At 35.6% G+C, this 14,604-nt stretch overlaps 1 protein-coding gene across 2 annotated transcripts in view; it reads left to right on the top strand.

Moving 5' to 3' along the window:
• The window catches only part of LOC111049656 (unconventional myosin ID), a 55,118-nt gene that overhangs the window by 9,702 nt on the left and 30,812 nt on the right, over positions 1-14,604 (top strand). For both annotated transcript variants that reach the window (XM_039440594.1, XM_039440593.1), the window contains exons 4-6: positions 556-775; positions 6,977-7,213; positions 10,244-10,453. In XM_039440594.1, coding sequence (XP_039296528.1) covers positions 556-775; positions 6,977-7,213; positions 10,244-10,453 — 667 coding nt within the window. The remainder of the gene's footprint in view (positions 1-555; positions 776-6,976; positions 7,214-10,243; positions 10,454-14,604) is intronic.

The following is a 14,604-nucleotide window of genomic DNA, read 5'->3' on the forward strand; positions in this document are numbered from 1 at the left end:
TATCCATACTATAATAAAGTGAAGAACTGGCTTGTACAAGTACGGAATAGAAAAATCGTGTTTGACGCATCATCACGTCTCAACTACTCAACTGATTACTTGAAATTTTGCAAATAGGTTCTTAATTAACCGAGGATGGTTATAGGCCTATTTTCAATTCTTCAAAATGTCATTGTCAAGTTTTCAGTTTGTCAATTTTCAAAATAGACCCTTGTGGAGCACGGGGTCTCTGCCAGTTATTAATAAATAAATTCCGTATGACTTTAAGAACTTCAATTTAATTATCCATACTATAATAAAGTAAAGAACTGGCTTATACACTTATGGGATAGAAAAATCGTGTTTGACGCATCATCACGTCTCAACTACTCAACTGATTAACTTGAAATTTTGTAAATAGATTCTTAATTAACCGAGGATGTTTATAGGCTTATTTTCAATTCTTCAAAATGTAATTATGTCAAGTTTTCAGTTTGTCAATTTTTAAAATAGACCCTTGCGGAGCACGGGTTACCTGCTAGTTATCAATAAATAAATTCTGTATTTTGTTTCCAGGGTGAAAGACATCCTTCTACAGTCGAACGCCATTTTGGAATCGTTTGGAAATGCCAAAACTAACCGGAATGATAATTCGTCGAGATTCGGAAAATACATGGACATTGATTTCGATTTCAAAGGGGATCCTATCGGCGGACATATTAATAACTATTTATTGGAGAAGTCCAGGGTTATTCTACAACATCCTGGGGAGAGGAATTTCCATGTGTTTTATCAGGTAAATGATCAAAATAATATTAAATAAAAATACTAAGAAATTGTCAGCAACCACAGACTTATTGATAGTCAGAAACTATCTTATACTTTTCTGAATATCAATAAATCTGTGGTTTTTGATAATTTCTTAGTATTTTTATTTAATATGAATAACTAGTAGTTCTGTGAACAGTAGACCTCACGCAGTATTCTCATCCACAAGTACCTGATTGAAACTATAGACCTTATGGAAATACAGCAATAGACTGGCTTCTCCACACATCTGTGTAATCACTTGTCATCTGATTTATGATGAATAATTCTATAGTCTGATTTTTACTTTCCTTGCCCTATTGCCATAGGTAAGGAAAGTATTGCTTTCCGAAAAAATTAAGGTACACCAATTTCCAAATTTCTATATGTTTCAAGGTTCCCTGAGTCCAAAAATGTGGTTTTTGGGTATTGGTCTGTGTGTGTGTGTGTGTGTGTGTGTGTGTGTGTGTGTGTATCTGTGTCTGTGTACACGATATCTCATCTCCCAATTAACGGAATGACTTGAAATTTTGAACTTAAGGTCCTTACACTATAAGGATCCGACACGAACAATTTCGATCAAATGCGATTCAAGATGGCGGCTAAAATGACGAAAATGTTGTCAAAAACAGGGTTTTTCGCGATTTTCTCGAAAACGGCTCCTAAGATTTTGATTCAAGTTATACCTACAATAGTCATCGATAAGCTCTATCAACTGCCACAAGTCCCATATCTGTAAAAATTTCAGGAGCTCCGCCCCATCTATGCAAAATTTGATTTTAGATTACCAATTATCAGGCTTCAGATACAATTGAAACAAGAAATTTTGAGTGGAGAAGATTGAGCATGAGAATCTCTACAATTAATGTTCAGTAACATTTTCACCTAAAATAAAAAATAAGCTCGAAATTCGAGAAAATGTGATTATCCAATTGCAAACTGTTGGCAACTGTTGATTCAATTAAATGATTCACTATGAAGAGATATCAGACCTCGTATGTCTCCAGCGTTATCGCCCTGTCACCAGCTGGCTCAAATCTTTGTTTATAAGTAGACTTGGGATGCGCGTGAACACTAGCGTCAGGTGATCAATTTTCATAACGGCAAGGAAAGTTTTGAGTGCGCCACACCAGATTTTTTACTATTATATTGGCGTATGAAGGAGGTTTCTTTTTCCTTTTATATTATCCTTGAAAAGCATAATTTCCAAAAAAAACTTGTATATACGTCGACGCGCAATTAAAAAAGGAACATACCTGTCAAATTTCATGAAAATCTATCACCGCGTTTCGCCGTAAATGCGCAACATATAAACATATAAACATTTAAACATTCAAACATTTAAACATTAAGACAAATGCCAAACCGTCGACTTGAATCTTAGACCTCAATTCGCTCGGTCAATTACCACAATATCAACTTCTCAACTACACAAAAAGTGATAAAAATAATTTAATAATTACATGAAAAAATGAAATGGTTAAAATGAATCTGGTGAACACGCCAAATAATAGTAGCCTAAAGTTGGATGAAATGAGGGGAAAATGAGAAGTTGAAATGAATGAATCCTATAGAAAGGAATTCTTATAAAAAAGGAATTTTCACTCACATGGGCTCCTTTTAAAAAATGAAGGGTAATACAAGATTTCTGACCGAGCGAAGTGAGGTCTAAGATTCAAGTCGACGGTTTGGCATTTCTCTTAATGTTTATATGTTGCGCATTTACGGTGAAACGCGGTATTAGATTTTCATGAAATTTGACAGGTATGTTCCTTTTTAAATTGCGCGTCGACGTATATACAAGGTTTTTGGAAATTTTGCATTTCAAGGATAATATAAAAGGAAAAAGGAGCCTCCTTCCTACGCCAATATTAGAGTAAATATCATACTATATAGAATATTATTCATCATAAATCAGCTGGCAAGTGATTACACAGATGTGTGGAGAAGCCAGTCTATTGCTGTATTTGTATAAGGTCTATAGTTTCAATCAAAGACATTAAAGAGGTATGCATCTTTATGCTGGGTTTACACCAAAGCTATTAACAAAATGGTTATAACTTAATCCTTATAGATTCTATTTGATTGAACGGAAGTTGACAAACACATATGTTCATTATTTGTATGATAAGTTATGTTCAATCTAATATAATCTAAAAGGATTGAGTTATTAACATTTTTTCAATAAATTTTGTCTAATCGCAGCTTTAAGGTCTTTGGTTTCAATATTTTGTTTTGCAGTCACGGTATTATTATGCGTGCCCATCAGTATCAATATTCTTACATTCGAAAAAAACTAATTTAATAGGTGAATAAAAATAAACAAATGAACTAAATAATGCTGGAGAAATTATGATATTTTTTATTCTAAAAAATTAATTTCCATCAGATAGAACGATTATCACGGAACTAGATGAATTATATCATATGAAATACAAATTCAAACGTGAACTGAGTTTGTTAACATTTAAAACAGTTGACATCTGGTACTTGTGGATGAGAATACTGTGTTAGGTCTACTGCTCACAGAACTACTAGTATATAGAAATAAAGCTTGTCACAAAGTGAATTTTTGTGACGGATAGAGAGCCGTCGTCCAGCGTAATTTAGCGAATTTATTCTATTTTAGAATAGGAATTGGATCGACTGCCGGATATATTTTGTTAGACTTGCAGTAGTGTATGCATTATCACCATCGCCGTCAACCCCTTTAAATCATCAGCAGCGGATTCATCTAACCAGATATTTCCAGATCTTGTTTACCTCTCGGCTACCGAGTTGAGTTGGTATCGCTCTTCATGAAATTTCTGGAATAGAAATATTGTTTACCGGCCTGAATTAGTGTAGCAATTACTATCATTGTCATCATTTGCTGCACCCTTAGCATCAGGAGCAGCTGAGTCAAAACCCCGTCACATGACCAGTGGCGTGATCGTCTTTTCAGACTCTCATTGGTCAGGAAGCTCTTTTCCCCCGGCCTCCTAATTTTCAGCGACCCGGTGCAGCTTCAAGAAGGCCTGGGAGAGAGCAGTTTTTTGGTGAACGGGTTCGTGTACGGCTGCGTTCCGAGCAGCGCTCCTAATAGTGGTGTACTAGAGGGTTAATATTCTATTCTGTATTTTAGTGAATGGAATATTGTATGTCGAATTGTCGACTGTATTTGAAGATAGAACTTCCTGGGGGATTTTCTTTCTTGTTGGTTATTTTTCCTAAATTCGTATCACTGGGGGTGAACGAGTTATCCTTGGTTTTGAGACCTATAAGGGATCTCAAGTTTGTGTTACAAATAGTTGAGTGGGAAATTTAGCTAGGCTCTTATAGCGGATTATTTTTGAGTACTTAATTTATAAGTCTCGACTCTGTCGCTTCACGACGTTTTTAAATTATAATACGGGAAGTGGGGATCGGTTCGCTATTCTCCGTATCAGTATCCACGTCGATTCAGGTAATTATATGTCAGGACTGGTAGTCCGTAGATTTTTCCTTCTCTGTAGTAAGGTGGCCTTTAGTTTAAAGAGTAATTTTTCTCCATTGAGTTTTTATTCTTGTAGGGAAATCCCTGTCCTTTTTAAGAATAGTTTTTCTCAATTAATTTTTATTCTTGTGGGAAAATCCCTGTTCCTTTTGAGAATAGTTTTCTCGATTAATTTTTATCCTTGTAGAGAGATTATTATCATTTATGGTAAATTTTCCTTGCTTAGTTTTCATACTATAGAGTGGCCCTGTATTTTAAATTCGCTTAGCAGTTTCTGACTTGCTGTAATTCCAAGTAGGAAAATTCCAATCATTTCCTTGAGAACTCAGGTACAGCTTGAGTTCGTCCTTGTCGAAGTTGGTAGACTGCGACGTCCTTTCTCTTTCTTTCTCTTCACTTTCCCTATTCTAAAATCCTTCTAGCTCTCAGGTACAGCTTGAGGACTTCCTCGCCGAAGTTTCTAGACTGCGGCATCCTTTCTCTTTCTTTCTCTTAATTCTTCCTGTGTTAAAATCCTTCCTGATCTCAGTTCCAGATTCGAGATCGTCCTAGTCGCGGGTTTTCAGACCCGCGAATCCTTTCTAAAATTCTTAGAAACCTGTCTTCTTTAATAGCAAATATTATTTGCTGGCTTTACCTGTGGAAAATTCACGAATTTTCCCGTGATCTCAGTTGCAAATTAGAGATCGATCTTGTGGTAGTCCTTAGACTGGCAATTACTTGGAAAAGTCTATTGAAATCTTTTTCTGAATTAGGAGTCTCTGACTCGATATTTTCCTTGTGGAAAATCCTGGAAAAATCCTTTCCTACTCTGACAACGACAGACTGTTGTCTTCCCGATATTATTCTACAGACTGTGTCTGTGAAAAATCTTTTCTATCCTCTCATAATAGTCGACATACTGACTATTAATTTAAAAGCGTTTCGGACGATTGAGAGTGATTCCCATACCCTTAAGGGCAGTCACAGATTGGCCCTTAATAACCGGCGCGCAGTCATCAGATTAGCGCGGAAATCCTGTTTAGCAGTTTCAGAATTGCTGAAAATCCTTTCGCAGCTGCAGGCTCGCGATTCAGAAATCCAACACCTAAAACCTTATCCTCTAAACTTTAATTACCACATAATTGAAATTGATATACTGTATTTAGCTAGCAGGTCCAGCTTGCTGAGAGCTAGAGCGCAATTCTCAGATTGCGGATTATTGAGCAGATATTTATTTGCTGTAGAGAATAATAATCTTATTATTGATTCTCTGTTCCCTATACCCTATACCGTGCCCTATTTAACTACATCTTATAACTCCATAGTTCCGTCATACCGTTACTCCATAGCCCTCACCTTAAACCCCATAGAAAAACCACACCCCGGGCTTGCAGGTACAGCTTGCTCGCCGTCAATTCGCAGTTGGTTCAGATTGCGTACTACCTTTATAAATATAATTATTGGTAGGGATCTGATAGTCAGATCCGTCTCCTTGTATAGGGTCATCTTAATCTCCCTTAACACCCATCCTGTATTCCAAAGGCCGAGGGCCGAATCGGCCAGCAAAGGCACGGGCAAACACTCTTCCCCTGAAAGTAAAAATCTCGCGAAAGAAGCAGAGGGTAAAGAATCAGGATAGAGGGAGAAGTGTAGGTCCGGTAACTCCACCTGTCAGTACGGCTACTGACCCCGACCCATATCCGACTGTAGCTAGTCCGCGTTGTAGCAATACTTCGCAATTATTAGGAAACCTAGAGGGTGGAATAGGTCATGCTAATAAGCTAATAAATGAAAATCTCCCCACAAGTTTAGTCCAGTAGAGTTTTGTGATATCTCTGACGATTTCCAAGATATCTGCTCTTCAAAGTCTGAAATTTTTGGAACAGGTTTTCCACCCAATTTTTTGCTCTTTCAGATCTTATAACCATAGAGAAAATATAGCATATTAAGATGATGTTCCATGGTATAGGGCCTTTAATGTGACTGTTAACTGACGCTGATAGTCCTAGTAGTTGGTTTTTGGTGAAGCTATGTGACGCTGGTAGTCTCTCATACTGTGCCCTTCTCACACTCTCACACTCCCAACAACACACTAATAATAGACAGTGTATAGGGTGTCTATGTTGCAAATGTGACTGTTAACTGACGCCGATAGTCCTAGTAGTTGGTTTTTGGTGAAGCTATGTGACGCTGGTAGTCTCTCATACTGTGCCCTTCTTAAACTCTCACACTCCCAACAACACACTAATAATAGACAGTGTATAGGGTGTCTATGTTGCAAATGTGAGTGTTAACTGAAGCCGATAGTCCTAGTAGTTGTTTTTGGTGAAGCTATGTGACGCTGGTAGTCTCTCATACTGTGCCCTTCTTACACTCTTACACTCCCAACAACACACTAATAATAGACAGTAATCGGCTTGAAATTTGGTTCATGAACGAACTACAGGCCTACAATGGCATACCTTCTTGTGGTATCTTTTCTCTATTTTTCATTTTATTTATTCTTTATTCATTTATACAATAAATACTTTATCAAAATGATAGGGAGAGGAAAAATAAGATAACCTTGTGCTATAATTCCTCTCCCAAGTTTAGATAACACATAGTCCGAAATAGGTTAAGATTTGTAGTTCTTCAATTCACAAAATTTTCAGTCCTCAAGTATATTCACAAAGTAGATTTTCAAATTTAAATTGGATTTCTAAACTAATGAAGAGTTTTTATGATTCCCAGGTACTAGCCGCCTCGAAAATGAACCTAAAGAACGATGGTTTTGACCAGCTGGGTTTGGAGCTGAGCAGTGACCCACAGAGCTATCACTACCTGAAACAAGACGACAAAATGGTGGCTGGTGTGGTGGAGGGGGATAGAGTCAACTACAGAACCACAATGGCTGCGTTTAGAACTCTGGGATTCTCCAATGAAATGAAGAACGCTCTGATTAAAATCGTAGCTGCCGTATTGCATTTGGTGAGTATACAAAGTGAGTCATATATGACACCTTAATGGGCCATATGAATAAAGTTGAGCATTTGCTTATACTTCTATAATATGGAGCATTTGCTTCATTTTCTATGAATAAACGTGAGCAAAACCTTTTGCTCATGCTCATCAAAAAAATAGTTTGAGCATTTGTTCAGAAGAAAAAGCTTATACTTAAAATTGTATGAATAAACTAGAGCATTTGCTCAACTTTAGAAGCAAATGCTTCAAAAAAGGTGAGTCTAGTCTAGAGCAGCTTATCACCTTTTGCTCATAGTAAAATGGCTCAACTAATTCGTATGAGGAAGAGGAAACTATACCAGATACGATCACAACCAATAGTTGAGAACAATAAACTCAATTTAGATTCAAATCATGATATATATCACCATTATTCCTACAAAAGGATAAATACAAAAGATGAGCCATGATAAATATAAATATAAATATCTTTATACCTGATATAAAGATAGCATCAAAAAATAGGAAATAGGCATTTAAGAAGATGAGAGTGTGGACGATTATAAGAACCTATTGATATTATAAGAATATGCTAAATATTATTATAGAGATGACATTTTTTCACGCTATTATTTCAAAATTCTAAACTCAACTAACCTAAAACTCTATTCATAAATAGAAAACAGAGCAGACGACGCAAACACAAGCGGTGCCCCCAACTTTCATATCTAGCGCTTCCATGAGCTATAAAAACAAAGTAAGGCTACAAAAGCGAATCAGCTGATAAAAAATCTTTAAAATACGTGAGAATTTGCTCCAGAGTTCAGGAGCATAAGGTAAGAGTATAAGGTACAGCTTATTCATAAAAAAATGAGCAAATGCTTTTGCTTCTACCTTTTGCTCCTACCTTATGCCCCATGCTCTTGCTCATGAGCATTTGCTCTGGTTTTATTCATATGGGCCAATAAGTTGGAGACTGCTGTAAATATAATACTGTAACTTTCAGGATAAGTTATTGGTGAAATACTCTACCTTTTGACGTACGGTACAACTGGATTTCAACCCGTCATAAGGGGGTGACTTAGGGGTTGTAACTCGAATATTTTAAATGTAAACTCATTTTAAATGAAGAAAGTTGGCATCGATAAAAATGTTCTATCATACTTGTATCCAAAATGGCGGCTGTTCAATCAGCCGCCATTTTAGATAAAAGTATCATAGAACATTTTTATTGATGTCATCTTTCTCGTTTTGAAAAGGCCTTTAAAATGATGTACCACACAATGGGTGTTTACATTTAAAATATTCGAGTTACAACCCCTAAGTCAACAAAGCAGTTAGCGAATGTGTTACACTTGTGTATCAAGTTGAGATGATAGTGTATCATATTGTGTTGATACTGTATCATGTTGTGGTTGTTCTTGTTCTATAGTGAGGTCCAAGTTATAATGGCAGTATTTGATTAACATTGGTGTTGCTGTTCTTGTCTATTATTCGACAAAGCAGATAGCGAATGTATCAAATCATAGTGTTGTGTATCAAGTCGAGATGATTCTGTATCATATTGATTTGGTACTTTATCTTGTGTGGTGATACTGTATCATATTGTGTTGATACTGAACCATGTGGTTGTTCTTGTTCTATAGTGATGTCCACGTTATAAAGATAGTATTTGATCAACATTAGTGTTGCTGTACTTGTCTATCATTAGACAAAACAGATAGCGAATGTATTACACTTGTTGTGTATCAAGTTAAGATGATACTGTATCATATTGATTTGATACTGTATTTTGTGTGGTGATACTGTATCATATTGATTTGATACTGTATTTTGTGTGGTGATACTGTATCATTTGATACTGTATTTTGTGTGGTGATACTGTATCATATTGTGTTGATACTTTATCATGTTGTGGTTGTTCTTGTTCTATAGTGAGGTCCACGTTATAATGACAGTATTTGATCAACATTAATGTTGCTCCTTGTCTATCATTCGACAAACCAGATAGCTCTATCTTTTTCAAGCTCCGCAACGGTACCAGACCGTTCATAAACAATGTAGAAATATAATTAATTTACAAAATACTTAATCACAATAATCATGAAAATTTATGCGGAGGGGGATAGGTTAGCCGAGACCGACGATTTAACGTGTTCATCCGAAATACGGGAAGAAAATATCTGGCCTGAGCTGGGATTAAACCCGGGCCTCTAGATTATAAAGCTAGCATCTAATCCACTCGACTATAGATACCCCTGTATACCGGGTGACCCAGAATATACGGAACATTTGAAAACGCCATAAAAAATTAGTGGGAAGAGCGAAAATGATTTTATTCAAACTAATGTAAAGTTCAAGACTTGCCATTTGAGAATTATTAATAACATCTATCACTTATTGACAATTACTTCTTCAAGATGGCTTCCTCCTGCACGAATACACTCTTGAAATCTGTGTTGACGATTCCTCATTGATCGCTGCAACATCTGCGTTTCCTGGTCCCATGATCTGTGCACCTGTGATGTTTTGTTTGTGGAGCTATCTCAAACCAATTCCTGAACGATTGCTGCAACATTTCAGCTGGGATATTGTTAATTCCATTTTGAATTGTCTGTTATGATTCAACCACAGTTATTGGTCAAGTTGTGAAAACGTTTGATTTGAGATAGCTCCACAAACAGAAAATCGCAGGTGGACAGATCATGGGACCAGGAAACGCAGATGTTGCAGCGATCAATGAGGAATCGTCAATACAGATTTCAAGCGTGTATTCGTGCAGGAGGAAGCCATCTTAAAGAAGTAATTGTCAAAAAGTGATAGATGTTATTATTTATTTTCAAATAGCAAGTCTTGAACTTTACATTAGTTTGAATAAAATAATTTTTGCCCTTCTCACTGATGTTTAATGGCGTTTTTAAACGTTACCGTTATTCTGTGTCACCCTGTATTTACGGCCACTCCTTATTTAATGATGATTAAAATTAAACAGGCTTTTGTGCAACCGAGCCTTGGAATTTGAAAATATATTTTTTATCTTACCAATTCCATTTTCAGGGCAACGTAGCTTTCACCTCCAACGACGACAAGATCGAAATAGCCGGCGCAAGTGAGAAACAACTGAATCTAGTTGCCAGACTGTTGGAAGTGGACAGCAATGCTGTTGTAACAGCTCTCACTGAACGTGTGATAGCCGTCAAAGGGGAGGTCATGCAGAAAACACACACTCTCATGCAAGCTGAGTATGGCAGGGATGCATTGGCTAAGGTTAGTTTATTTTATATATTCATGTTTTCTTATTTATTGACCGAGCCAAGTGAGGTCTAAGATTCAAGTCGACGTTTTGGCATTTCTCTTATTGTTTAAATGTTTTTATGTTGCGCATTTACGGCGAAACGCGGTAATAGATTTTCATGAAATTTTACAGGTATGTTACTTTTTAAATTGCGCGTCGACTTATATACAAGGTTTTTGGAAATTTTGCATTTCAAGGATAATATTAAAGGAAAAAGGAGCCTCCTTCATACGCCAATATTAGAGTAAAAATCAGACTTTACCTCAAAAAATATTGAATGGTTTAGCTATAGAGAAAACATATAGTTCTTTATCTTTTAGAAGATGCATACAGCTTTTTATATAACACACTAAACCTAATTTAAAATTGCTTTCTAATCATTGGCAATCACAAAATAATTTATTAACAGCATGTTGTTATATGCTTACACATAGCAGAGCTTATTAACCTATACTAGATTTTACTTCAGCTATTTATATATGCTTAAAAAACACAAGTCCTTAGATAAAGTTCTAATGTCATGGTTAGGCTGTAACATTCTAGACTTGAGTCACATGCTTTTGGGGTATGCCATGGCTTACTTTAGATAATCTATATTTATAGTAGGCTATGGGTATGCCCCTTTATGTTTTGACTCGTACTTGAATAATATATTGCAAGAAGTATTGATCATGTTAAGTCTAAACAAGCTATTGAGGTGTATAATATTTATTTCAAACTAGCCGTCAGGTTCGCTTCGCTCGCCATGTCCGTCTAGCTGGATAGTCCAAAAATGAGATCAGCGGGCTCGCTTCGCTCGCCTGCATTTTTCATTTGAGCATGCTTCATTCCATCAGAATGTCAAAGTACTGAGAAAATGCAGAAACGCTGAGAAAAACATTGGAAAAATGCTGATTTTGAGCGTATCTTTGATGAAATATTAAAGTCACCTTATCACAAAATTTTTAGACCCTAGCTAAACCTCTCTACCAAATTTGAACATTTTCTGTCTATTACTTGATGAAGGAACGAGAAAACGCAAAAAAACACTAATTTTGGGCGTATCTTTGACGTTATTGCAAATTCCTTCTAACACAACATTATTACACCCTAGCTGAGCATCTGTACTAAATTTGAACATTTTCTGTTCATTTGTTTTCGATAAATCTGAGAAAAAGCAAAAAGACGCTGGAAAACCGCTAATTTTGGGCGTATCTTTGACGTTATTGCAAATTTACACAACATTATTACACTCTAGCTGAGCTTCTTTACTAAATTTTAACATTTTCTGTTCATTTGTTCTCGATAAAGCTGAGAAAACGCTAAAAAACGCTGGAAAAACGCAGATTTTAGGCGTATCTTTGGAAAATTTCCAAATCCGTTCTTAGTGCGCCTCTAAAGGGCCAACTGAACATACCTACCAAATTTGAACGTTTTTAGTTCTGCGAGTGAGTGAGTCAGTGAGTGAGTGCAATTTCGCTTTTATAGATATCCAATGAAAGCCATTTACAAATAGAACTAAGGATTTCTGCTACTGAAAATATTGACCAAAGAACTAAATAGAAGAAGAAAATTATACAGTAACGAAATAATTATCAAACAGTTACAATATTTCAGCAGTCGGTTAACTGCAATTTCTAATAAATCTTTAAAATTATTCAGGCCCGATAACAGTTCAAGGTTTAACCTAGGTTTAACATGATCTAGGATTAAATCAAGCTATGGTAGAATTTATTATAATTTGTTACATTTCGAGTTGATAGATTAAATAACCCAAGATCCTACTCAGTGATCAAGTAAACTTCTGCTCAAGCAAATTCTGATCGATTAAATGTGTTTTAGGAATAACAAATCAAAATTGAAAAAGAACATCAAATTTGAACCTTGAATATGCTTTATTGCAGGCTGCTTTACTTTTGACATTGACTGTACTTGTATTAAAATGTACAGTCAACTCTATAGCAGCCAAAATTATGTGTGAGTAAAGCTTCACAGTAATATTAGCAAGGCATTGTTGAATTTGAAAGTTATGTGTGTTCATAGTTTCAATATGCATGGTTTTGTGAAATTTTCAAGATTTTTTTGCAAGTTAGGCCCGGTTTCACTTAAATTTTAACCGTGATTAATTTCACGAGAACAAATCAGTGAAGGCCTTTTTGATAAGACGGCTACTCTGATTGGTTCTCGTGGAATTGATCACGATTAAAATTTAACAAACACTAAGTGCCTTAAGGCTGTTAGGTACACTTTTTTCATTTAAATTGGATAATCTTTTCAAATATAGCTTGATTGTTAAGATCATTATTATAAGAGTGAGAAAAAGTGGCAACTGAAATTTTTAAGTGGTCTAATAAGCGAGTTATGGGTTGTTGAAGTGCTAACTCCGTTTTCTTTTCAGATCATAAACTGTTTCGACTATATTATTAGAACTTCTCTTAATAATTCAAGAAATGTTTCTTTCCAAACTAAAACATATCGTTCATAAATAAAAAAGTAACATTTTTTGTAAATTCGATAACTTGTTTATTTTGGCATTAATCGCGAAAAAACGCATATTAGAACAAAGCCAATGATATACTGAATGTATTAAAAAAAAAAACTCCAATGGAAAATTCGAAACAGTTTATGATCTGGAAGAAAACGGAGTTAGCACTTCAACAACCCATAACTCGCTTATTAGACCACTTAAAAATTTCAGTTGCCACTTTTTCTCACTCTTATAATAATGATCTTAATAATCAAGCTATATTTGAAAAGATTATCCAATTTAAATGAAAAAAGTGTACCTAACAGCCTTAAGATGATCTTCAACCCTTGTTTTTTCAAGAAATTTCTTGTGAATCTGACTTTCTCACAACTTTATTTGTTGATTGCACAAACTTCTATATTTTGCATGAGTTTTGGATCAATCATTTTCCGATGCAGGTTATAGTCTAAGAGATATTCCTTTTAGTACGGCTCTCTCTCTCTCTCGTAGACAGAGAGGGTGGATGCTGTTTGGTTGACTAATGACTGGCACTATCTAACAGCTTTCTCCCTACTTTAGAATCAGCATCCAGCCTGCTTTCTCCGCTGCTCCACTCTATCACTCTCTCTGTCCATCCTACTAACTGGGCAACCACAAATCGGTCTCCTCTCTTCATTTCAAAAGTTATACAGGGTGACACAGAAAAACGGGAACTTTTAAAAACATTAGTGGGAAGGGCAATAGTTATTTGTATATCTAGAGTGAAAAGTACTGTTTTTTCTCCCTGAGGGAAAAGTTTGAAGCCCGAGGCGAAGCCGAGGGCAACAATTTTCCTAAGGGAGAAAATATTTTTCACTCGTGATATACACAACATTTTTATAAAAACTGCAAATAAAATAATTTTTAAAAACGTACGTGACCAAACAATGTGTTCCAACATAATCTAAAAAGTAAACAGAAACAGATGGCTTGTAATCACAGTTCTCCGCCGACAGCGCTATGCCATAGAGAAACAATAGCGTAAGTAGATATCCCATGGTATAGGGAATTCATGTCGCAACTTTTACTGTTATCTCAAGCCGATTACTGTCGATTATTGTCAATTTTCACTGTTTTTTTGGGGCATGAACGGTGTATGAACGGCACAATTTGAGAGACTACCAGCGTCACACAGCTGCATAGGAAAGAACTACGTGAACTATCGGCTTGGGATAATAGTAAAAGTTGCGACATAAACGCCCTATACCATGGGATAACTACTTATGCTGAAGTTTCTCTATCGTTATGCGCTATCTGTCGGCAAAATTTGTAGCAACAATGGCCGCCACAACTACAACTATGATGAAGTTCCCGTTTCAAATTTGACTAGTTAATGAGGAATATTCGTTGGCTGGTATTTTGAATAACATGGAATAAAAAAAATTATATACATTTTTTTAGTATAGTGATATGAAGTTTAATAATTTATAGCATAATTTATAATAATAATAATAATAATAATAATAATAATAATAATAATAATAATAATAGTAATATTTTAGCATACAAACATAAATTTCATATATTGATCAAATGTCTGGTTGAGGTATTGAATTTAGTTGGTTTAATGACTACTCTATATTCTTTCTCATCTGAGTTTAGACCTTCTAACCTATTTCAAATGTACGTTTTCAAAAT

Source organism: Nilaparvata lugens, chromosome 14 (assembly GCF_014356525.2).
Source record: "Nilaparvata lugens isolate BPH chromosome 14, ASM1435652v1, whole genome shotgun sequence".
In the NCBI taxonomy this organism is placed as follows: domain Eukaryota; kingdom Metazoa; phylum Arthropoda; class Insecta; order Hemiptera; family Delphacidae; genus Nilaparvata; species Nilaparvata lugens.